Source organism: Eleutherodactylus coqui, chromosome 1 (genome assembly GCF_035609145.1).
Source record: "Eleutherodactylus coqui strain aEleCoq1 chromosome 1, aEleCoq1.hap1, whole genome shotgun sequence".
In the NCBI taxonomy this organism is placed as follows: domain Eukaryota; kingdom Metazoa; phylum Chordata; class Amphibia; order Anura; family Eleutherodactylidae; genus Eleutherodactylus; species Eleutherodactylus coqui.
The window spans coordinates 227,262,167-227,289,392 of NC_089837.1; the positions used below are offsets into that span (position 1 = coordinate 227,262,167).

The 27,226-nt window shown below is 42.6% G+C and overlaps 1 protein-coding gene across 5 annotated transcripts in view; it reads left to right on the forward strand.

Moving 5' to 3' along the window:
* The window catches only part of MAP7 (microtubule associated protein 7), a 132,022-nt gene that overhangs the window by 36,147 nt on the left and 68,649 nt on the right, over nt 1-27,226 (forward strand). Inside the window, exons 1-2 of one of the 5 annotated variants that reach the window (XM_066606157.1) lie at nt 4,262-4,789; nt 10,981-11,034. The exons of 1 other annotated variant lie outside the window; for it this stretch is intronic. In XM_066606157.1, the coding sequence (XP_066462254.1) occupies nt 4,609-4,789; nt 10,981-11,034 (235 nt within the window). In that variant the 5' untranslated portion in view covers nt 4,262-4,608. Of the gene's footprint in view, nt 1-4,261; nt 4,790-10,980; nt 11,035-27,226 lie in introns of those variants that run through there. 3 more of the 5 variants (XM_066606147.1, XM_066606175.1, XM_066606167.1) reach the window with 3 other exon arrangements.

The window sequence follows — 27,226 nt, forward strand, 5'->3', positions numbered from 1 at the left end:
TAGGGAGACGGCCGCGATTTGTCCGTGTAAAAGTACACGTGGAAAACAAATCGCGGCATGCTCTATTTCTGTGCGGGTCTCGCAGAGGCCTGCACAGAAATGTCTCTTCCGGCACCTCGGCTCTGCTCTGTGCATGCGCCGGCTGGCCGGCAGCCGGCACATCAAAGAGCCAGAGCCACGGGAGAGGTGAGCGGTAGGGGCTCGGATCGGGTCCCGCTGCGAGAATTCTCTGCAGGCCGCCTTATTCAGACTTTTATGGCATATCTTGGATAGGCTATAACCAAAACAAAGTATCTGCTTTAAGGCTTATTGATGGCATAGAGCAATGTTACTTTCTTAAAGGGGTTGTCCCGCGCCGAAACGGGTTTTTTTTTTTTTCAACCCCCCCCCCCCGTTCGGCGCGAGACAACCCCGATGCAGGGAGGTAAAGAAAGCTCACCGGAGCGCTTACCTGAATCCCCGCGCTCCGGTGACTTCTCTACTCACCGCTGAAGATGGCCTCTTCCTCCGTGGACCGCAGCTCTTCTGTGCGGTCCACTGCCGATTCCAGCCTCCTGATTGGCTGGAATCGGCACGTGACGGGGCGGAGCTACACGGAGCTACACGGAGCCCCATAGAAGACTGCAGAAGACCCGGACTGCGCAAGCGCGGCTAATTTGGCCATCGGAGGGCGAAAATTAGTCGGCACCATGGAGACGAGGACGCCAGCAACGGAACAGGTAAGTATAAAACTTTTTATAACTTCTGCATGGCTCATAATTAATGCACAATGTACATTACAAAGTGCATTATTATGGCCATGCAGAAGTGTACAGACCCACTTGCTGCCTCGGGACAACCCCTTTAAGGTCTTCGTACAGTTTTATGACCAGTCCCATGTGAATGAATTCTAGTAATATCATTTTTATTAACCGCCGCACGCTAGATAAAGATGAGATCAGATTAGGAACTAACCATGTATTTCTTATTGTAGAGCTAACTTGGAACATGCGTTCTAACTATCCAGTAGCAAATAAAGTCTGTTTATATAACTCTGTTTTTCCACATAGTGACAGCTGACAGCCTGAAGCCACAAAATTGGACCCCACCTTGTGTAAATGCCGGCTTTCCTGAGAACAAGGATGTCTGCCCTGTGTGTTCTGTAAAATTCAAAGTTGTTGAACTAATTGTGATTGGTGTCAAGGTGTTATATTACCACAATACATAATGGTAGCAAACTGTAAACCAAGGCAAGAGTTGTTGGGCAGCAAGGTGGCTGTGTCACCTGTGTGGAAGTATAGCCATTCATGCATGAGTCTCATTGGTCCAACTTACTTAGCAAGTTTCTAGCATTTCTTGGAGTACTTGGATATACAGCTGGCACAGTAAACTGAATCTTTGCCTCAGGTGAAGTAAATCCTAGCTACACCTTTGGCCAGAAGGCAAGATAAGGTGTATCGCCCTTTAAACTGTACCTGCGCAGAAATAGCTGTTCCTGTGACAGCAGCTCCTCCTAGTATAGTCTTACTACTTTAACTTGTTGATTGCACTCTGTAGTAAACCACATAAGCACTGCGATATTATTACAGTATTGTACCGCCTCCCCATCTAGGAAGTAATTATTTTTTGTACTCTAGCTAAGGTGTTTTCAGACAGTGTCTTGTGACATGCACACCTGATTAGTCAGACTGGGAGGACAATGTCATGAAATGATAACTGTTGTCTCTCTTTAATGCGAGGTTGCTCAATAAATTGTATAAAATGCAGGTGTGGATATATTAATTACTTTGGGTGCAACTCAACAAAATTTACTTCATTGGGACAAAGTTTAACTGTAAAATGACAAGTCACCATAGCCAGTGTACAAGACAGTGTCATGTACAGAACAGTGGGGTATACTGGAGCATACATACACATGACCCTTGGAGACAGAAGAGGTATATCCTGCCTTGGGTACATCTTGATGACCTCCGTCCTCATGGTTCTGTTCCCAGAACTAAAATTAAATCATCACTGTCAGTTTAACAAACTCGTGCGCTAACTAGTATTACTAGCAAAAGTGCAAATCGCTTTACTTAATGTTTTTCTGCACTTTGTAGCACTGTCGCATCGCTACAAAATCACGCAAGAAAATCACCCCTGTGGAAGTGGCCTAAGGTTGCATCCGCTCAGGTGGCAAAGTCATCGCTACAATGTGAAGCCCATGGTTCCCAATGGGTTCTTTCACAGGAGAGGTTTTGTAGCCCATGCAAATGCAGCCTTTATATCCTCATGGCTTTCTCACTACTTGTCGTGTACTACAGTGAAATGGGATACACTTGGCAATAGTGTTTTCTGGCTGTGTTGTAAATGCAGAGCACCCCAATAAGCATCCAGTTAAGAGGAGAGCAAGTTAGACTTATGTTTACTTGCACAAATACCGGTTAGTTGCTCGTGTGAATTACAGAGGCGGGTAAATCTGAGCTGGTCAGGGTTGAGATCCCATAGTGTTAGGCTACATCTACACGGGCGAGCGCGATATCAGCCCAAGTGTTGCGCTTGCCAACATGTGTTTTTCACACTGATGTGTGGCGATCTTGCATCACTTCTGTGAAATTTGTGATCCTCAGGCGTGCATTTCACATGTGTCAAAAGATCGTAAGTGTTTACCATTGATTTCAATGGAAATCCATCACATTGCACGGCATGCAAATGTCATGCGATGTCTTTTAAGGTCCCATTGAAAACAATGGGCGAGGAGTTTTGCAGAAACGCCAAAAGATGGAACATGCTGGGATATATATATATATTTTTTTAAAATTTAACTTGCAATGTCGCTGCAAGGAAAAAAAATTGCGGCATAATGGTGTCTTTGTTCCCGCAGTTTTTAAGCTGCAACGCTGCTTTTTCTCGCAAACACATTGCTGATGCTTGCAATGTGTGAGCGATTTTGTTTTTTCACTAAAATAAAAAAAAGTCCAGTAGGAGTTTCTAATGTTAAAAACTCATTGCAATAAAATCACAAATTTGTGCGATGCGAGAACAAGGAGGCTCCATAGGGAAACCTTGGCGATTTTAAATATTGCAAAAAGATAGGACATGCTGCGATTTAAAGATCACATGAGTGAAAACATCGTAAATCATTGGTTTCATAATACTCCGTTTTTACTCACTGTCGCATCGTGTGAAAATCACACATTTTATCGCCAGTGTGAAGCCAGCCTAACAGCATGACTATACAACTTGTGGGAGAGCCATCATCCTAGTGCAGTGTGAGCAGACAGAAATCAGTACAAAAACTGTATAAAAATCCTTCCTGCAACTAAGGCTGGTTTCAGACGACCGGATTTCAGTTGCTGAATATGCAATTGCCACCCGCGCGGACAACCCATGGTATGCCATACCAATTGAAATAATGGAACATTCACATGTCCACTCAGATGAGCTGATGGTGATTGCAATTTCTGTGAGTGGATTTAAAATCGCAGAATGTTCTATTTTTGTGTGGAATCTGTACGGATGGCTTCTATTCAGTGGAAGCCGTCCGACCCACAGCCCGCCTGCAATTCACATTGCAGATAGGCCGTAGGTACCCGCATCATCACCTAGCGACGACATAAGAAAACCAATCTTTAGTTTTTTGTTTGTTTTTTTAAAATCTGTACTACGCTTGACAGATGACGCGCATCTGCGGTCATCGGCAATACAGAAAGAGAAGGTACGCGGGGTCGCCAGCCACGGTGAAAGTTGGTTTCTCGCTGCGGACTTCATGTGAGACCGGCCTAAATATGTAACTTATCACTCCCTACAAGCATGGACCATATCTGGGCCATACCTTCCATGGTGGCCTCTTACTTTTCTGTTCATGACCCGAGAGATCAATTATAAAAAAACTTCTCCATCCGTACTGCACAGGATTCCTTCAGGATCAGCCCAGATCTGAAACTCCCACTTATGGATCCACACTTCAGTATTGATTACACAGGGTCTCTCGGCACTGCTGCAGAATAGCACTATTTAATAACCCTAATCACTGCAAAATAAGCGGATGTTCGTAATGCATGTACACAATCTACAAAGTGGAGTAGTTTATTTTTTGCCTGTGCTGCTATTCGCCAGGTAGCAGCTGTACGATGGTGTATATCTGTCTTGTACCAGCTGCTGCCTCCTAGATCTCCTCCCAATGGTATGCCTCTAGCACTTCAGGTTGCTGTGTGGTTAGCCCTATTATTATGCAAGCTTCTCCTACCGCCCCACAGAAGGCACAGCCCATTCCCAGCTCAGCGATGTTAGTGGGAAGCTCGGGAGGTAGAGGCATTCCAGCAGCTGAGCGGGCAGCGTTACGCAGCTCTCCCCTCAGTAGGGATGTCACTGTTGTCAGGGTAACTGTGAACAGCGGCATATCAGATTGTCTCCTCCCGTGCTAATTATTCTGGTGTGCTGAAGCCGGCAGAAGGTGCTTTAGCAGGAAGATGAGGCTTGTGATCTGATGCTGGGAAGGGACCTTTACACTGGCTCATCCATGCAAGAGGCTATTGGCATTTCTCCCACTCTCACTTATGGCCCGTGGAGGGGCCACTGACTAGTTTATAGAGGAGCTGGCTGCTCCCTTTGCTCTTCTTCGGGAACCACGACAAGACCGGGGAATACATGCTGATATTCCTAAAATCCAAGAAGAAAAAGCCTGTGGTGGGCAACATGCCAGGTTCTTCTACGGCCACCCGGCAGGATAGGGGGAAGAAAGCTGGTACAAGGCCTGCAGCTCCTGTACTATTCACTATTAATGAGGAAGATGAGCAGCAGAAGAATGGCAACAGCAAGAAGGAAAAAGGTAAGCCTTGTGATGGACTTTGTACGGTGCAGAGTCGCTGAACATGCCTGCCCTTCAATGCAGATGTTCCATCACTACATGTATCAGCACAAGTCTGCATCCCTCTAGAAATGAATGCTGAAAATATGTTCCTGTCTTGTTCTATTCATCAAGCATGTATGTTTCCTTGGCCTTTTATATGGATGCTAATAATATGGCTTTTGCTTATAAATGTTAGCGTCACACACGTACTATGGTTAACACATTTTTCTCTTGCTGTTCACCTGGTTGGAAGTAGAGCTATGCTGTGTGATGTGACAGAGGGAAAATGTTGCCACATTCTGCAACAAATGTACACAGAAGGTATGGGATTCTTTTCAGATCTTGTGCTACAGTGACATTCCTGGGTCTGCTACACCTCTGCAAGGCCTGTTCAAGACCCACAATGCAGAATGCTGTAGGTCTTTGACAAGTAACAGGGCCCTCCTTTCTGCAGAGATCTGAGCTAGTACGCATTGTGATAGGATAGTGTGCCCCAACGAACTGTCCTGGCCATATAGTGGTGGTATGAAAGCTATATTGTGTCATACAAGTCCAATGTTCCCATTTTTGCCTCCTCCACAACAGCTGAGGAGTGTCAAGGGTGTCGCTGACTTCTTTTCATAAAGATAATCCATTATTAACCTATCCCATAGTCATTAGCACCGCCAACTACTATACTGCACAGGGAGGACTCTATAAATAGACTGGAAAGGGCATACGTCTGCAAACATGATTCACAGGGTACCTATTAGTAACGTTGTTAGAATAAAGTATGATAAATGGATAAATGGTTAGGTTGCTTCATTGGCAACTGGCATAAGTAGTCATGAAAGAAATATATATGTTGTAGAATTCTGGATTGTGCTGTTGAACTAGTATGAAGAGCACTTCTCTGTGATGTCTTTTGACCTTGATGGCTATATCTAAACCTGAATTGTATGAACTCTGTCCATGTTGTATTTGGGAGGGAGGGGGGAATTCAAGCCCTGATGACATTGATAACTAGACAGTGTGTATGATTATGGTTTTGTTTTGACAGATGACTGCTAATTAGTTTGGCACAGAAGTGTCATACATGTTGGGATATAACAGGAGCCATGCTGGTTTGTTTTTGAACGCATTTTAGTTATGCCTTTACACAATTCTTATTTTAATTAAAATTGGATCTGATGATCTAGTTATTACTTCGTCTTAGGGCTGGCTCACATGAGCGTATGCGTAAAACGCTACGTGTGTAACACAGCGTATTACTGCTGTGAGCAGGCATATCTCTAGGGATTTTGCACAGCGCATGACAGCCTTTCTCGCGCATACCATCATGCACAGTCTGACTTTTTTTTTTCTATTTCCTGCTATATATAATCCAATTGCGCATGTATAGCATTTATTATAGGCCAATAGAGAATAATAGAATTCTATGGCGCATAATGCACAGTAAAATAGAACATTCTGCGTTCTCTTTTATGCGCATATTATACACAATAAAAAAATTGCTAGTGTCAAGGGGTCAGTAAAAATCGGAGTACTTTCATCATCTCCATTCACAGCATATTATACGATGAAATTATGCTCGTGTGAGCCTGCCCTTAGTCTCACTAATGGCAATCTTCACTTTCAAGGTGTTGTGCCACGTTGGTAGGCATATGACCATCATAGAGACAGGTTCCCCTCTCCGGACCACCTCTATGCTCAGAAAAGAGCTACGTTGTTAGAGCTGCTCCCCTCCAGGCAGACTGTGCTGTCCTTGCAATTTCAGGACAGCATTCATGTGAATAGCCATCCAGTGATACTACATTTCCCTATCGGCTGACTGCGCTGTTAGTTTAATTTAAAAAAACAGAAATAGAACTGAAATAAAGGGAAATATTTCAGTTTTTTAAAAACTCATGGAAATCAATGAGGGGGGGGGGACGGAACAGAGAAATGTAAATGCTAAATAGATGGTAATGCCAGTGAGAATAAGTCCTAAATAGTTATGTACATGACAGTAATATCCTATACTTTTTTTTTTCTTCAAACTTTTGCCCACCCCACCCCAATCAGGATTGAGAAACGTATTCGTGCTATTATGACTAGAATTACATGTGTAGATCTGCACTTCATGAATGTGTGCATTCATAGGCATGTAGAGCCAATTTAGCCACATCTTGGCCTTTGTACACTCAAGTACAAATATTTAGTGTTAACTGTAATATTAGTGTCCAATACAAGTTTTAACACGTAGATACAGTACAAAAATCATGCTCATAACATACATTTATGACCAAAGCCCTTTACATGGATAAATACGTTACCAGTACATACAATATATACAGTACCGCCTGTTGCACTCATGTCTCAGAAAAAAATACTTTTAGATGCTTGGAGTCACAGGGGCAGAGTCGGATAAACAATGGTGCAAATGGAGCACCTGCTCTAGGCCTTGCATTTCCCCAATGTTCAGGGGGCCAATTGCTGCTTGCACTTCAGCAGGTTCAGGATGCCCCAAACACTGGTTCTCACTGGTTTGGCAGATCTGGTGAGAAGCAGTGAGGCCCAATTATGCAGTGGTGTGTAAAAAAGAAAAAAAAAAGGTGCTTTTTTTAATTACCAGGCAGAAGAGGCAGCATTATTATTGATGGCAGCACTCTTTCTGTGAGGAGGGCACTAAAAGAAGCACTTACTACATAGAGTGTAATTATTATATAGGGCACTATGGATCGTATACAAGTATTGGCTGCGAGGAGTCATTTGACCATCTGGGCGCAGATACAAAAAAAGGAAGAGACAACAATGCCAATCAGAGATAATGCCTGTATTAGTGTATTTTGACGCCACCGGATGTGGTGGGTGTAGCTCAGTGTTAGGGAGCTTGACAGCATTGTCACGCCCCCAGTGTCCGATTGGCTCACCCCTCATCTGATAATGCCACCTGTGATCACTGGAGGTAACTGCTCTGTAGTCAATGTCAATATGTAGAGCTGGTGACTGACTGGTAAGAGTTAATGTGGTTGGGGGAGAGATTGGTAGCAGAATGGGAGAGGGAGGTTTCATCAGAATCCACTGCTCCGTACTCTGAGCAGCCTTAATCTGGCCCTGCACAGAGGTTAGACTCCACCTGGTTTGGCTAGACTGACAATTCTCTTCCTACACAGAGACAGACCTCAATGTAACTCATCAAGGTGGAGATAATCCAGTGTGGTGCCACTCCTATGACTCCATATGCCCTTGCAAGTGTTTTTTTTTTTTTTTTTTAAAGTATGCTCTTTCTGAGACACCACAGCTTGTCAGAATAAAACATATGACTGTGATTACTCTGCCTGTCCCAAGTTCAAATCCCCAAGAGACAGGTTCATGTTAAAGTGTGTGAATAACCTCTACATATTTACAGTACTATAACCAAGTTCAGTAACTAGAGATGCCAACTGCAAAGTTAGGTTAACCCTTGCTATACAAGTTTCTAACAAGTGAGAAATTGAGAGCTGTTTAACTAGATTAGTGCCACATGTCATTGATTGCGGCATCAGTACTGCATGGTCTGCAGCAGACAGAATACACATTTGCATCTAGTGGGTCAACTGGTGACCTCGTCTCTGATTTGGAGCACTCCTTCCTTTTCTTCTCTACCTGGCCCAGACCTACATGTACCATAACTTAGTTTATGGTGCTGTTGGGATTTGCCAGGTTTCCCCTAAACTTATCCATCACTTATATATGCACATATAGCCCACTGAGTGTGAGAAGGGGAGAAGCATGTCACAGCAAATGTCAGTCCCCCTTTTTTTAAAATATGAATACACCCTAAATACAAAAGCTTTAAGTGTTGACTAAGCGTGCACATTCATTGGCGTCAGAAGGAATAACCTTCAAATGACAGCCATTGAGTGTGTTTGGCCAGGCTTAGTTCTAAAAAAGATTAATAGAATTAAGGTTTAGTCTTGAAAAGAGAGGTCTTAGGGCTTCACACTGGCAAGTGACATCGGGCCGTGAATCACGGCCTGATATCGCCCTCGCCATCCATGTGAAACCCGTGAATGCAAGGCGGTTTCACGTGGAAACAGCCTTGCATCACTGAAGGGATGAAGGAATTCCCCGCTGTGGCTGTCACAGCCGCTGCAGAGGATCGCAGAGTTCTCCCATTGTTTTCAGTAGGGCCAGCGCTGCTGCTGGTTCCATAGAAAACAATGGACGATACTGCAGAAAGTTAAGACATGCTGCCATCTATTTTGTAATGCACAAATCTCGCACGATTTTCAGGCCAGTGTGAAGGCCCCCTAAAAGGGACATGATTTTTGTAGAAGTGTATAAATGTTCCTTACAAAGGAGGGTGAAAAGCTGTCTCATATAAAATGTCTCCAAAAGACAAGGGAGCGCTCCTATAGTTGGAGAAACAGGGTTCAATCTCTGCAACAAGGTTTCTTTGCGGTAAGAACTATGAATCTGCGGAGTGGGCACCTGAGGAGCTGCTCACAGCAGAGCCCGCTGATGGCCCTGAAAATTTTATAGATAAAGGAACATCAATGCTTATATGTAAATCCATAGAATTCTTGTTTGAACGCCGATGCAAACTGATCGACGGAAGAGTGAAATGTTTTCCTTAAAGAGCAGATTGCTTACGGATCGTGTTTAAAAACAATAAAGTATATATTATATATGTTTACTATAGATGATATTTATTTATTTTTTTTGTCTACCACTTTTTGCATCAACTGGGAAATAAGGTTGGAAAGGGTTGACCCATTCTTCTTCCCTTTCCCTATCCCGTTATTGAACATGTATTTTCTTTTTCTTGTTTTCTTTCTTTAACCTTACTATGTCACCGTTTGTTTTCATATTTCAGGCCAGCAATTGGCAGCCCCCATAAACTTCATATTGACCACTGTCAAATATCTAATATTTTTGGCCAGTTTTATGTTATGGAGGTAGGAAACGTAGATGAACTGCAAAACAAACTTTTTAGAGCAGGTGATCTCTTGTCAAATATAATGTAAGAAAATGTGAAACCTTGTAGTGTAACTATTGAGTACCCACAGAAAGCTTTATGTACCAGGCTGGCTGAATCCTACTTGGTCAACAAGAGAGCCATAGCATAGGGCGATGAAAGACATAATAGTAGGATGGAACCATCCCATATTATTATTATTATTATTATTATTATTATTATTATTATTATTATTATTATATTTAAATTTTTTTTTTGCATAATTAAGCCAAAAATTTGTGTTTAGAATAATGTAGGAAATCTTTCAATTAGGCTTTCATGTTAATGGACTGATTCCTGTAAATGCTGCTGCTACATGTTCTCCTAACAACATATCCATATCTAGTACTTTGTATTACCAGTACAAAAGCCTGCTAGTTTGCTTTATAACAATTTGTGTAGTCATAGATACCAAGCAGATATGCAAACTGTGTAAGAGGAAAATGATTTTGCATGAGGTGGCAGAAACCGGATTCCTCTGCAGGGTAACTGGGGCCCTCACATTTCACATGTAAATATATGTGATACAGCTACTTAATAAATGTCATTGTATTGCTGCTATATTTTATTAAGCATGTGACCATATACCTATGAAAAGGTACAATCAGCGATTGCTAGAATGAATTTCAGGGAGACTGTTGCGGCAGGATTTTGCAAATTAGGACTTTGATACAAGTAGCTAAAAAGCAGTAATGGAGTATGCAAATGTTATATTTTGTTGCTATAGCCTAAGTTGGCCTAGCTATTTTTGCTATAGAAGTGCTAGAGGGTGGGGTAATACAAAGGTGATAGCAGCACAATGCCTAATTTAAATAGGGTCATCCAAATTACCCATTTTCCCTGCCATTCCAACTCTCCTACGGTTCTTCCAATCTTTGTTTTACAAGTGGGCAGCAAGCGATAGCTGTAGCCAGTCAGTGGATGTACAGGTTCTCTTAGACAGGGTGTCTTAAGTGTATGGAAGCGCCCATATGGAATGAAAATAGTCTGGCAGACTGTGATCTAATTTTGTATACAAGCAGCAGGAGAAGGGGGAAATTAGTTAGGCCATGTGACCAACATGACGGCCATTTTGTATCAACTCTAAATTTTCCAATGGGAAGTTAGAAGTGTAATATATGAAACTGGCAGAATTTTACCAGGAAAACAGTAGTCACTTTAACATAAGTTTTTGTTCTCATGTTAACACAGTGATTTTTCTTCATTACAGACAATGTGATGGCGTTATCTCAAGCAGAAGGTGTTGAGGTCATCCTTATGTCAGGTGAACAAAGCACATGTCTGCCAAACTGTTTTCATTCTATATGGGCGTTTCCACACTTTTGAGACACTGTGTACTTTGTGGCATCATTTCTCAGCGATGGGAGCCGTGATGCTCAGGGTACAGCATGTGACTCTCCAGCAGTACGAAACATCACTGCAGCACTGGATATTTGGGGGAAAATAGTTTTTTGTTCTACACTAATGGCAGCTAGGATAGTATACATTACGTATGTAAGTGCATTCTACTAAACCTAGGACAACAACCTATTAGATTTTGCAGGAGGCAGGGTCTAAAAGGCTGATTACATGGCAGACAAAGGTCTTTGTCAGGCTTATGACTTCCATAGTGCCATCGCAAGGTACCAATGAGTTCCTGATAGCACAGATGGGTGCTAGAAAGAGCCACTATCCCCTGTCACATGCTTACACATTGCAGTTGCTATTTATTGTGGCATGTAAGGGGTTAAACTGCCAGGATCTGAGGTTTCTCTGCTCCTGCAGTTAAGGCAGAAGCCTAGCTGTCAGTTGTCAATCAAGCTACCGCCTTAAAAAGATGTATGTGTAGGTTTAAAGCCCATTAGTAAAAATCTGTAAAAAGGCGTATTACGTTCACGAAGGGGTTTAACAAGCCGCACAAGAGATATCCGAATTCAGTAAGCTCTCTAATGTATTACAAATACACACATTTAGTTTGGCCAAACATGCATCTTAATTGGGAAACCAGGGCAACAACTGTCATCCAAACAAATGTCTGGCCAACAGCTACTGAATGTCTGTAGACAGCTTTACAATCTGAAATCTCCCTTGTAGAATTTGCAGCAAGCCATTGGCTTATATGCTAGACCTTGGACAGCTACCAAACCAACATATTACCAGTCCTAATAGTAGAATCTACACTGGAGAGGTCCTGAAATGGCTTTAAAATTAGAATACTCCTCAGTCATTACAGCTAATGAGCAAATGAAATGCATAAGAGTACCTAAATCATACATAAAGGTCTGCTATTTAAGAGAAGGTGTATACCTTACTTACAGGTGATAGCTATGGATGCATCCACGAGACATAGGGAAGCAAATGTGTAATGTTTTGGTATGCATTATGCTGGCTGCACATGAACGGGTCAGATTCCACAAATGCGGGAGCCCACAGCAGAATCAGACCTTGTGCCCGGCTGGCTGGCGTCCGCGTGTACCTGTATTTTGTCCTCATTACCTGTACTGTGGATGGTCCGCATGGCTTGCCGTCGGACATCCACAGTATGGATTTTTTTTTTCTTCAAACTTCTGCTTTTCCTACGTCATTGTGGAAGGACTGCCAAAGCCATCCGCATGGAATCCGCACAAATAAATAGAGCATGCTGCAATTTTTTTTTTCTGTGAGCGGAAAATCACAGTGGCCGTCTGCTTGTGTGAACAGACATGTGGATGCTCTATTGGTTTGAATTTGTGCGGCATGCAGCGGATTGTCGGGGGGTGATTCCACAATTCAAATTTGCTTGCGTGTAGGCAGCCAGCTGAAACAGAACTCCTTATTGCTAAACACTCACTGACAGGTCATATGTTACATAGCAGGCTACAGTAAAGCTCCTTTTACAAGAGGCGACTGTCGGGTACTTCAGTGACCAGTGCAGAATAAGGCCGGAAGCACTAGTCGCAGGAGGTCATTGCTTCAGTTTTTTTGTTTAATCCATTTCAGTAAACAAACCTAAGGCCTGTTTTTACTTTGTTTTGCACAGCTCCTTTGTAGCCTTGCTAGAAACTCGATGAGTAGGAGGATCCTTTCTCTAGGACCCACTGAGATCAGTTGTTAGTTTTGAGGAACTGCAGCAAAAGGTTTATTTCCCCTGCGATATATTCATAGCATTAAAGGGGTTGTTCCGCGAAACAAAGTGGGGTTATACACTTCTGTATGGCCATATTAATGCACTTTGTAATGTACATTGTGCATTAATTATGAGCCATACAGAAGTTATCAGAAGTTATTCACTTACCTGTTCCGTTGCTGGCGTCCTCGTCTCCATGGTGCCGTCTAATCTTCAGCGTCTAATCGCCCGATTAGACGCGCTTGCGCAGTCCGGTCTTCTCCCTTCTGAATGGGGCCACTCGTGCCAGAGAGCGGCTCCTCGTAGCTCCACCCCGTCACGTGTGCCGATTCCAGCCAATCAGGAGGCTGGAATCGGCAATGGACCACACAGAAGACCTGCGGTCCACCGAGGGTGAAGATCCCGGCGGCCATCTTCACAAGGTAAGTAAGAAGTCACCGGACCGCGGGGATTCGGGTAAGTACTACCCGTTTTTTTTTTTTTTATCCCTGCATCGGGTTTGTCTCGCGCCGAACGGGGGGGGCTATTGAAAAAAAAAAAAAAACCGTTTCGGCGCGGGACAACCCCTTTAATTGATCTTTAATAAGCACCATGTGGTTGTTCATTGCAAAAAGAAGCAATAGAACAAAGCAAAAGCTTCTCCAAATGTATTACAAGGACCAGAAGCCTGGACGTTAGTACTGACCTAAAACATACTGCTAGCACTCAGGACTGTATCTTCAGTTAGTCCAACTCTAGATGATGAATATTCCTTAAATGGGTTATCATGGTTCCAGGAATCGGACCCTTTAATCAGGAACTTATCCCCCTGACTATTTGGTGCAGACTTTCTGCTGTGTAAATCCACAGCAAGCCCACCATATATACAGACTCTAAAACGTCGATTTCAGTTTCGTCTTAGGTCTGCAGTGGATTTGTGATAGTGTTATGCACTTTCAGTATAGCAGATATTTATTTACAGTGATGGAAGAAAAATGTTGACTGAAATGTACCATGTTTCCTGCTTTGAAGATAATTTTATAAGGAGCTCTTTATGAAAAGCTGAGTAACTTTGTACATACATTCCATTACATATTTTATACTGGCCCTTAGTTGCATTACATACCTGAACGGCACGTATAAGCTGGTTGGTATCTTAATTAGTTTGTTGACAGACATTCCAAGTAGTAATATCCAAGACTGTACCGTTGAAAATAACATGCAATTAAAAATACTGGATTCAATGTATTACTAGTAATTTTTAGAAAATTATATAGTTCCGATGCTACATGCACGTCACACACACGGTACTGCTACATGCACATCACATACAGCTCTGCTACATACATTGTCTATACAACAGGGATGAAAAGCAGCACAGCAGAGTCCTGCACACACTGATCACCCCTGGTCATGTGACCGCGGACTGCTCCCATATAGGTGACTGATCACATGATGGTGACATCATGACAGGTCCTGTAAGCACACGGCTGCTGTAGGAGTTTATTAGTATTCCATCCCCCACAAACACCTGCGGCCTCAGTTGCTATGGAGTACTAATGAACACCTAGCCTGACAGCAGCCTTGTGATTACAGGACCTGTGATGACATCACTGTTCCAGCAGATTAATAACAATCCCATACTGGACTGCATCTATGTCCACTAGGGCCCCATGGTTTTATTAATTAATTGGACTGATATTAAAACATTGTGGTTTTTACTGAGGATAGAATGCATTTAATCCAATATGTATTTTTAATTGTACTGTGTTTTTAACTTTAGTCTTGAGTGTAAGGGCTCATGCCCACAAGCAGAGGGGTCTATCATGGCACAACCCCCCAGCCCCCCCAAAAGACCCTCATACTCTCCTCCGGATCCGCTGTGCAGCTCCAACATGATGCGTTGATGTGCATGACGTGCCGGCAGTCTCATATGATGTGGCCAGCAATGGGCCGGGCGCATATTCACGCTATACTTCAGCGGAAGTAAAGCGTGACGGACGGCTTCCCTTGACTACAATGGAAGCCGTCCGCGCGTATTCCCGCAGTAAGTAGAAAATGCCACGGGTTATTTTACGCTGTGGAATTCCGCGATGGAATTCCACAGCATGAACATTGAGCTATTAGGTTCAATAAAACCTAATGGCTTCGGTGAAACGTGGCAGAAATCCATCTGTGTGCATCAGCCCTAAGATGGGATATTACTAGTGTACCTGACATTTGGTTATTGCTGTGGTGAGTGGCCTCTTGTCTGTAGACATTCCAAGTAGCCAAGCTGAAGTCCTATAACGTATTGTGAGACACCACTGCTCCTAGAATGAAAACAAAAAAGCTTTCTGCAAAAATTGTGCTTGCATTGTGTAGCGTGGCATGTCATTAGAGATGAGCGAGCGTACTCGCTAAGGCAAACTACTCGAGCGAGTAGTGCCTTATTCGAGTACCTCCCCGCTCGTCTCTAAAGATTCTGTTGCCGGCGGGGGAGAGCGGGGAGGAACGGGGGTGGGGAATCTCTCTCAATCTCTTTCCCCCGCTCCTCCTTGCTCACTCCCACAACTCACCGCTCTCCCCCGCCGGCAGCTGAATCCTTTAGAGACAAGTGGGCAGGTACTCACATAAAGCACAACTCGCTCGAGTAGTTTGCCTTAGCGAGTACGCTCGCTCATCTCTAACTATCATATATATTATAATTCAATATACTCAATGGTACATTGAAGTAAGTGTATAGATGTATGTACAACACTGGTGCATATTGAGTAATCCTGTTGAGTTGTATTCAACAGCACAACAGACTTTTCTGAGGTTAATCTGTCATGTTTTTAATTGATAAAAACTAGCATTTGCTGATAAAATGAGTATTAGGTCTTCGTAAATATGGTTTTATACTAAAATCTTTTTTTTTTTCAGAGCAGAAAGGCACTTAAAGGGGTATTCCAGAGAAAGATTTGTATGGTATGGGTCTGACTGTTAGGAAAAGGGGTCCTCTGTCTAGGAGCGTAGCCAGGGGGGAGGGCAGGTGGGGCATGTGACCCAGATGCAGTCAAAACTGAAGGGAGGTGTTGACCTAGCAGTTTTACTCCATACAGTTTACCTGGAACAGAGATGGTTCTGCCGTTAAAAAGGACATTACAGTTTTGGAGACACAGAGCTTGTTTTATTTCAAACTGCCGTACCAGATTCTAGAAGTGCTATAGACCAGGGGTCCCCAACTCCAGTCCTCAGGGACCACCAACAGGTCATGTTTTCAGGTTATCATATGGTAAGAACAACTGTGGCAATGTCTGAGGCACTGACAATAATTACATCACCTCTGCAATACTGAGGAAATCCTGAAAACATGAACTGTTGGGGGTCCCTGAGGACTGGAGTTGGGGAACACAGCTATAGACCATGCTTTCGATATCCACTTTAAAACCAAGATTCTTGGCACTTATAGAATCTAAGCTATAACCATTTGAATTGGGGTTGAGAATGTTACAGCTTTCATGACTGTGCAGAGCAGAGGGGAGAGGAAGGTAAAATAACCATCTGTGATTCTCCTGTCTGTCCCAGGGAAGGGGTCACAGACTTCACTTTATGATCACCCACATTATCAATGTGATCATATTTGCGCTCACATATGGGGGTCTTTTTTTCCAGAAAAGGGGCGACAAGATGAGACCTTATCTAATTATTAGAGATGAGCGAATATACTCGTTTCGAGTAATTGATCAAGCACCGCGATTTTCGAGTACTTCGGTACTCGGGTGAAAAGATTCGGGGGGGGGGGGGGGGCGGGGGGAGGCGTGGCGGAGCTGGGGGTAGCAGCGGGGAACAGGGGGGAGCTCTCTCCCTCTTCCCCCCCCCCCCCCCCCCCCACTCCCCGCTGCAACCCCCCACTCACCCACGGCGCCCTGCGAATCTTTTCACCCAAGTACGGAAGTACACGAAAATGGTGGCGCTCGGGCGAAAAAGGGGCGTGGCCGAGTAGGTTCGCTCATCTCCACTAATTACATAACTATTTTGTTTCACCCTACAGACGCCGCAGTCATTGCTGATGGTGGCATCAAAACATTTCTTTTTGCAGGAAAAAATGTGAAGCTTTTTTTTACAATGACTTGAAATATTGAAAAAAAGTAATCTAATATTGGTATTGCCACATCATAACAACCCATACTATAATCATTATTTATACAGCCTGATTTTAATTCCTTAAAAAAAAAGTCAATTAACAATTTTCTGTTTCTCGTTTCCACGGAACAGGAATATACAGTAATCAAAAAGTTGTCTATATGTAGCTCAAAATGGCATCCATTAAAACTTCAGTCATCCTGCTAAAAATAAGCCCCATTCAACTCCATACGGCTGGTCAATAAGGGGTTAAAGGGGTTATCTGGGAACATTTGTTTTGAAAAAGCTGTTCAGCCTCCTGAATTAAAATAAAAAGGTATACTCTTCTCGCTCTTCCACCACTGTTGTTTTGCTGGCATCTTGTCCTCCATGGCTTGAACCTCTGGGCGCAGAGCGTTGACAACAGGTCATGTGACCATCGCAGATGATCACTGGCTGAAGGGAGCTGGTGATTGACTGCAGTGGTCACATGACCCTGGTTTTGGTGACCTTCTTGCCGTCACTTGGAAATGAAGGCTGACATTTGGGGGAGTGTAGGTAGCGCTAAACCGGTTCCTTGTGTTGGGTGATGGAAAGCCTAGCTACAGCTCTGCTTTGTCTTCCCATTGCTACCCTAAATTGGGAGGAGAATGCTGGGCTTTCTTACATGCATGTATGGCAACCTCTGTAGGAGCCCATGGAGAGTGACAGAAATGGCTGAGCCGAGTCTATCTCATAGATGTGACACGGCTCCAGCTCCCCTGTTTGTATTCCCATTTTGCTTATTTGACTAGAGGAGGGCTTTTATAATAGCTCAGATGTCCTACAGCCACATAATCCTGTCCGCCGGCAGGATGTTTAATGATCTAGACTGGATAATCCCTTTTTGGAAGCTATAGGTTTGTTGTTTTCTTTGGAGATCCTAGTGTCAAGAACTGTGAATAACACTTCAGCTACTCTTCAAATGACTATTTTGTGTATGTATTTTCATCATAGCGTCCCACAGAAATACTTTAGTACCTTGAAATGATTAACCGTTTACTAGTAAATGACTAGCCTTAGTTATACAGTATTAGACAAACCTTTATATGAACTTCTCCCCCATTCACTGGAATGCATTACCTGGATAGTCTAGTGAATTGTTCCTCTTATTGCAAAGCTTTTTTTCTTACAGACTTCTTCTGTAAGTCTAAGTCTCTCCATCGTGAGTCTAAAGTCACAGCAATTTCTAATAAAGCCAGTGTTTTTCCAGCATGATGCGGGGATGTCTCTGAATGTCACACAGTTTGTCCTTGCATCAGCTCTGCAATGAATACTGTGTAGCTTATATCATTAGATCATACTCCAGTAACGTTTTACAAAGACCTAGTAGGCATTTCCAACAAATGGTTACTGACATTTGAAGGGTTATTCAAGAGGCTCTATAGATTATGGTTACTGATCCAGCATTACTTAATAATGAGATTGGAGTTGGTGTATTCATTTTACCATTTATGTTTGCTCATTATGGCCACCTCCAATTGCAGAATACATTTGGACATGGTAGAATTTGTACATTCATTACGAAAACCATAATGGAAAAGATTTGCTACGTGTAGACTTGAGGTGCCTTTTAGGCTTCACGTCCACGGGCGTGATTCCGGCGGCGAATCACGCTCTCTGAAGCTTTTCATAGTGCTGCTATGGAAAGCGCAGCTGCTGCATCCATGAGCGAAGAATCATAGCGATTCTCCGCTCGCGTGATTCAAATCGCAGCATGCTGCGATTTGCTGCGGTGAGCCTATCTGTCAGGTAGGCTCAGAGCGGAGAACCGTCAGCTGTCTCCTGCTCCCCTGTGGTGGCTCCCACTGCGGCGATCTGCCTCGGCGTATCGCTACGCCCATGTGACAGGCAGCCTAATGGAGCAACTATTGTTCAAAGTTGAAGTATATGAACAACAGTTGTTAATTTGCTTTTACACAATTGAGTGATTGTTTATTAGTTCTTTGCCAAGATATCATTCATAGTAGGGATCTCCAGGCAAATTCTTTTGCAAGAGATTCCAATATGAAGGACTGATACTTTACATCAGATGACTTTTGATCAACCAACGATTGTTTTTGTAGCAAGTGGAAACAAAACGACTAGCGACCTATCGCTCGTCACCCAGTTCATGGCCATATTTGCACTGAACTATCGTTTGAACCTGCTGTTTTGAGCGATTATTCGCTGATTAACAGGTTCCTTTTAGCACCATGGAATGATTTGTAAGAGACCTCTTAATGTGAACATCAACAGCAGCCCTAATATAGATGTAGCAGAGCAGAGTTTAATATGTAACTTTACTTCTTATTTAATATAACACATTGATATAAAGGGTTCTACCATGAGCGTACGTATATGGGGTGCGGTCACACATTGGCCCAGGAGCCCTAGGGGGCCCATAAAGTCTCTCTTCCCCCATATTGCAAACCAATACTATCAATGAAGCTTTACAGTTCGGAGCCCAGTTCCAGATTTTGCACTGGGGCCCAGCAGCTTCAGGTTACGCCTGTGGGTTCTTCCAAAGCATAGAAAGCAGTTTTGTGCTATCTAGTGCCATACTGTTCTCATAATGTCGAATAGGAGAATGCGCTGAATTCTGTCTGAATAGTGCCCAGAGTGCTATACATTGTCCACATATTTAGTGCTTTGTATTTGCTATAGTGCCCCCATCAGGGAGCAGTCACTACTTCACCTCCAATATCAATTCTGTAAGCAGAATGAAGTACTGTGCAAAGTGCAGGGACGCGATGTGGAGTTGAGCCGTGTGCTGTACAGTATTGAGCTCTCCTTCAGTTTTCTTAAAGGATAGAACTCTGTGATAAAGCACTAGTGGTGTTCATAAGGAGAAAGGTAATGGAGGCCTTTTTAGTTGAGTGTTATCTAACATTACTGTGGGTGCCATCTACTGAAAAGTCTAGAAAGAGGGAGATTGTGATCCCGCTGTATTAAACTCTGGCGGTAAGGCCACTTTTAGAATGTTCCGTTCTGCGCAATTTTTTTTTTGAATCACGAAATAGGACTTTCTAAGGTTAAAAAAGCATTGCACGAAAATCGCAAGTTAGAGCGTTGTGAAAAAAAGAAGGCTCCATAGGGAAACATGAGAGATAAAAAAAAAAAAAAATCACATCGCAGGAAGATGGGGCATGTCACTTTTTTTCTTGCATCATCGCATCAGTGAAAACTTTGCTAATGTGAAGGAAACCATTGAAAATGCCTTTTTACTCACTATTGCAACGCGCGAAAATCGCGCAATTTTATTGTCCATGTGACGGCACCCTAAAGGTATAAATAAGTTTTAGGAGGGAAGGCTGTTTATTATTAAGCCAAACCCTAGAAAAAGGGGCACAATCTGAGATTACTTTGGGGGGGGGGAATATCAGAAGCAACTTCAGGAAATACTATTTACTTCCAGCAGATGTGGTTGGAAAGTCTAAATGAATTCAATCTGCTTGGATTAAGCACAGATCTATCCTAAGAGACAAAAATAGTTAAAAATCATATAAGGGCAGACTAGATGAACCATGTGGTAATTTTCTGCTGTCAAATTCCTGTGCTTCTACAAATTGCCCATGTCCTGTTCTTTGGAGCGTGTAGGAATGAAAAATAAGGATTATTAGAGGAATGCTATGCAATGAATTTCCCACACTTCTATTTTCTTTACTCCTCTCTTTGTCGTTTACCTTTCTCTAATGGCTTTCACAAATTTAGCCCTACATATTGTAGACCAGATAATGACAATACATGGATAATCATATGTTTTTTTTTATAGAGAACTTACCATATATTCTCGGGTATAAGCCGAGTTTTTCAGCCCTTTTTTTTTTTGTGCTGAAAAAGCCCCCCTCGGCTTATACTCGAGACGGGGAACTGTTTAAAAAAGAAAAAAAAACCCCTCCATACTCCCCTCCCAGCAAGTGTCTGTGTCCGCAGCGGCGGTGCAGAAAGCTGCTTTGTTTTCTGTATTTCCAGCGGCAGTTCGGTAAGCTGCTGGAATTATCCCCACTGTCATCCCTTGCCGTCCTCTCTACTGGGCTCTGTCATCCCCTGCCGTCAGGCTGTGATTGGCTGTGAATGATCAAGTTCAGGCTGTGATTGGCCAGCGCTTGATCCAATCATAGCAGTTACTGACACAGCGCTGATGGCAGGGGATTTGAAAGCCGAGCAGAGAGGACGGTGGGGGATGACAGCGGGGCAAATTCTAAAGCAGCTTGCCGCATTTTCCTCACTGTCCTCTTCCTGGTCGGCTTTCAATTCCCCCACCGTCAGCGCTGTGTAAGTAAGCACTGTGATTGGATCGAGTTTCGGCAATCGCAGACAGCGCTTGATCCAATCACAACGCTTACTGTGGAGGATGACAGAGCCGAGCAGAGAGGACAGCTGGGAGAATTCAACCAGCTTGCCGCACCGCCGCTGGGAACACAGACGCTGGCTGGGAGGTAAGTATGGAGGGGTTTTGTGTTTTTTAACCCACTATATACTCGCGTATAGCTCGACTTATACTCGAGCCAACAAGTTTTACCAGTTTTTTGAGGTAAAACTTGTTGACTCGGCTTATACTTGGGTCAGCTACTACTCAAGCATATACGGTAAATGCTTATTCATACAAGACGTATTTGTCTCATGCACATATCCTAAAAAAACACATTTGGACACATAGCAGAGTTTGAGAAATTTCTACAACTGTCCCATTTATTTGAATGGTGCTTGCAGAAATCCATGCACAAGCTACAGGAACGATGACATTCAGATGCATGGAATTGATTTTTTAGTCACAGAAATTTCGGCAACAATTGGTTGGGCATAGATGTCCAATTTTTTACTTTGTGACCTCTGCCTTGCATGTACGGTGGATGTGCACTGCGCATGTATGGAGCAGGATCAGGGCTGAGTTTGCTCCATACACCGTGCTGAAAGCGTGAACCCTGAGCCATGCCGAACACAGCACCAAAGTTATTAGACAGGGATGGGGTTTCCACTGCAACATAAACGAGGTCCTCAACGGTTTTCATGGCAGCCGGGGACTTGGTGAAGGCCTTTAAACCTGCCATGGTAGTCTGCCTATTTGTAGTCTGTCTGAAGCATGACAGTTAAGGCACAAAACACTGCAATAAAGAAGTATTGTACAAGCGGTCAGAGATCACACGTTCTACAAGGGGTATTTAAAGAAAACTGCTGTACGGCAAAAATATGTATTTTGTGCGTTTTGGGGCGTCCCTTCTCCAAAATGGAGGGAAAAGTTAAAAAAAAAAATCAGTTGTATGCAATTCAAAAATGATTATAAAACTTACCTTGCATAAAAACAATTTCTTAAACGGTTCCATTGACAAAAATAATGGCCCATGCCCATGGGTGTGTGTTTAAAATGGCGCACATCTCCCGCAGCGTTTTACATATTACAGGCCCTACACGCTGTGGGCTGAGTATGGCACTGGTCATGCCTGCACATCACAGACATACATAGTTTTTTTTTTTTTTTCATTCCCCATTCTGTTCAGAGCGGAGATCCGCATCGAAACGCCCGTATGCAATCTAATGCGCGTGGATAGCGTATGATACGCAGAGAAACAGAGCCTGCTGCAATTTATTTCTCTTATGTATTGATGTGTAGTGTGCATGGAACAATAAAAGTCCATTGCCTCCATTCACCGCCCTGCATGCGTGCGTGATACGCGATGACAACACGGTTGTGGACATAAGCCACAAACTTGAGTTTCAGAATGCAGTGAGCAACAACATTTTTACAAAGCTAAAATAAACTGTATAAATCTGGTATGGCCACAATCGTTCTAACCTGCATAATAAAGTTAACATATAAATTTAATTGCACAGTGAATGCATTAGAAACAAAGCCCCCCCCCCCCAATGATGCAATTGCGTTTGTTTTTTTTTCCCCATTTAATTCAACTTAAAACCCCAATCACAAATACCTGTTATTGATGATGATTAGAGGCTCCTGTCACAGAGTTGAGTGAGGATGACAATTTAATGCCCCTGACTATATGCTTACAGTGGGTACTGATTAGTGTCCTTCCAGTAAGCAGAGATGGTACGGTCTCTAGCATCAACCTGCAGCATCATGGGATAGCATATAGAGGAAGAGAAAGCGAGGAGAAATCTAAACATCAATATTGTGCCTGATAAGTATCAGCCAGGAAGCTGCATCGCATGGCAGAGAATACAATACACTTATATGTCCAGCGTGTGATAGACAAACTACGAAGTGGCACAGAGGGACAAATATGTTTTCGGTGGAGTAGCCCTTTAACAACTACCAATTCATCATTTTTTTGAGTGCCCAAGGTAATAGCCCTGTCCAGTCATATATCCAGAAATTATAACTACCATAGTGTTAACCCCTTTCTACCCTATGAAGTACACCTTTGGCACTGGAATGAAAGGACATTAAAGTGAATTATTGTATATTTACAGCATGGTGATGGTGTGAATGGGCCTGTGTGCTTTCAAAAAAGGGGGTGAATTTCAGTCCTAGTGTGTGTGACCCTTGTTAAGGCTTATGAAAGTTGATAATGCAAAAACTAACTTGAAAATTGCTTGTGTGTCTTTCATGGGTCTACAATTCTCAGGATGAGTGCACTGGATGGACTTTCTGATCGGCTTTCTGCCACACCAATATTGGAACATTATTAGCATACATGCATTATTAGGTTACACTGCTATACCTTTGTTTGGGGGGAGGGTTGTGGGGCTGGGTTTCTTTTGTATGTGTATGTAGGTATGTGATGGATGTATAATTTCAAAAAAGAATACATAAATAAAAAAGGAAAATTTGGTTGTGTTCTCAAGGGGTTAAAGAGCAGTTCCATTAAAAAGAAAAACTTTCCCAGGAAGATGAATCGTGTGTTTTCTACCTGTCAAGGCTCTTACCCACGTGCGTTTTTTTTTTTTAACGCTGCGATATCGCTGTTTTTTTTTTATTTTTATTTTTCTTTGTGATTGTCAGTGGGACTTTCTTATGTTAAAAACGCATCGCACAAAAATAGCAAAGCACCAACTTGCGATGGGGTTTTAACATTAGAAAGTCCCATTGACAATCACGTTAAAAAAAATTTGAATTAATATGGTGACTTTTTTTTTTTTAATATCCCTGAAGTGAAATAAGATTAAATAATACAGTGTAGTACTTGTATACTGCAGTTCATATTGGAGCCATTGTGAATATGTATAACCTAAGTGTCAATCTTCTGACATGTTTTGACAATGTGGAGAGGTCTGTAATAGATTTGGGGGCTCTGTCTCGTGGAGCTCCGACTTGTGTAGATATTCTCTTGAGGAATTAGGCCATGCAGGAAGTCGGCTGCCAACAGCGGTGACCAGTTTGCTTTGGGCTTAGCATGAGATAAGCAGCTCAACACATTGACGCAGCGTTTCAGAGAAGGTGATCAGAGGAGCCTCTGCCCTCCCCACACATCTAATCCCCTTGATGCTCTGGAAGTGCAAGCTCCATTTTATTCAGAAGAATGGAGTGACAATGCGCTGATGCTCCTGTCTCCAATATTCTTCTGCGTCTCTGGCAGCGAGGGAACACTCAGACGCTGGATTACTTTGCATCCAATGCATTTCTGTGCAGCATCCCCTTCATGAGCTGTGACTTTGGGGATTATGGACACCATTATTGGGGATGTAAAATCTCTGACATTAGAAACTATAATGTAAAAGATGGGTAAGATACATTTTCAACCTTTTTTTATTTTTCTATGGTATGTGTACGTGCACACATTTATTGCATTTTTGACACATTATTATATAAAGGAGTATATGGTGATATTTGAAAAAGACAGAGGAGTGTATGTTTGATATATTCTAGACCACTTGTGTGGCAAGGTTCGAAGTGTATGGTGGGCCGTGTATCTAGCTTCCTATACTATATTAGTAAATGTTACAGTTTTGAAATTGGAACAATGTAACTCAATATTGACGACTTGTACACATTGACAGAAAAGTTGCATGACAGCGTAGTATTAGAAATATCGACTTCTAACTGCTATGGCTTGAAAATGGTACTCAATAGTAGATTTCAGTGACTAATGCCTTAGAGCTAATCAATTCAGTAGGCCAGACTTTCTAAACCTTTATGATGACAGTGTAAAGTGTGGACCAGATATTCTAAAGACATACCACATTTATCACAGTGATTAACTTAGGATCCTTTGGCACATTTTTAGATCCTGTTTAACCTTATGCCACTTGTTGATTAGCTGATTTTTGCGCCATGTGGCCTTCACATCCCACCACCCTTTTACACTAGGACATGCCCACTTTTCGAGGAAGGCTCAAAAGTCTAAAACTCATTATGAATGTGCTACTACGATGTTGGCCCTCCTTAACCCTACATGTCTGTAAATACTTCTAATTCCAGGGCCTTGCAAACTATCAAAGCCTGTAGTGCAGTGCTGCTGGCCTACTTGGACAGTTATTAGACGATATACCTATGTGGCACGTCACTTGATGTGAGTGACAGTGTTGGTGTAGGACATGGGTAATGTTACGTAGGACTTGGCATATTCCTGGCAATACAGAAAACTAAGAAGACCTAAGAGGCAGTAGTCGGTGGAAAGGGATCATCTTGTGGGCATCTGTGGCTACACCACTCTCTTTATGGTTATCTTTGGCACACTGCCGCGAGGGACTTCTGTGTTGACATCTTTTAAAAATCAAGATTAAATCAGAAGGCAGATAAAAGTTCCATATTTTAAATTGCATTACTTTTATTTTGTTCCAAACTTTACAAGACAATGTCTAGACCCAGTCATAGATCTATCCGTTGCTTGTCTGGCTCATGCAACTCTACTGAAAATACCTTGCACAGCAAGCAATACCTCTTGCCTTAGGTTGTCTCATCTTATGAAATAATTTGGGATGTTATCCACAAATGGGACATATTTGAGATGTCAGGGATGAACAATTTGGTGCTGATGCCAAACTTTATTTGGTTTATTTCCAATTGTCTATGGAAGTTTTTTCTTATTTGGCTACAACACAATTCAAACTACTGTAGCTCAAGACTATCCTAGATTTGTCAGTGGTTTCTAAAGTATGCAGTGTTTTACCCATCTGTGACGTGTTGGTGTTGTCCAAAGTAGTGTGAGTGGTAAGGAAACCCTTATTACTTGGTTGAGATGTTATGATTTTTGCAACATTGATTTGACACATATATGGAGAAACTGGTGCAGTAAAGGTTTAAGTGTTACAATAATTGCCCTATAAAAATTATATCTATGGTGATTGTTTGAGAATGTTTCTGAAGAACTTTGGTGTCTGATCATGACCAGGAAAATATCACCAGCTTTACCTTATTTCTTTCAAAATCCCTATAGTTTATTGCAATTCCCCTGATCATCTAAAATCAGAGATGTGGCTAGCTAAAATCCTATGGTGTTTTGTGCCAAGGTTTTGGTTGAGCCCCTCCACACACACACCGCAAAGCCAAAATTGCTGTGCAATCCACAAATGCAAGCTAAAGCTATATCATGCAAAGAAGCCATATATCAACACAATTGCTGACGTCTTCTCTGGGCCAAAGCATATTTAAAATGGACTGAGGGAAAAGGGAGAACTGGTCTGTAGTCGGTTCACTCAAAATTTAGAATTTCTTTTTGGAAACCACGGATGTTGTGGACTGAATAGGAGAGGGACCATCCAGTTTGTTATCCGGCACAATGCAAAAGCCTGCATCTCTGATGGCATGGTGTTGCATTTGTGCCTATGGCATGGGCAGCTTACACACCTTGAAAGGCACTATCAATGCTAAGCATTATATACAGGTTTAGAACAACATCTGCTCCCATCCAGACAATGCCCAGACAAATGGCCTTCCATATTTCAGCAAGACAATGCTAAATAACATACTGCATCAATCGCTACAGTATGGCTTCGCAGAAGAGGCGTCCGGGGGCTCAACTGCCCCACCTGCAGCTCAGACCGTTCACTAATAGAAGACATTTGGCACATTCTGAAATGAAATATCCAGCAAAGACTACTATTGATCAGCTAGAATGCTACATCAGACAAGAATGGGACAACATTCCTCTTGCAGAACTCCTGCAATTGTTCTGCTCACTTCCCAGACATTTACAGACTGCTGTAAAAATAGGGGATGCTACACAATGGTAGACACAGTCCTGGCCCAACTTTTTTGAGACGTGTTGCTGCCATCAATTTCTAAAGGAATTAATTTTTTTTTTAATGAAATGGAAAAATGTCTTACTTTGAACTTCTAATATGTGCTCTATGTTCTATAGTGAGTAAAAGTAATGAGATTTCC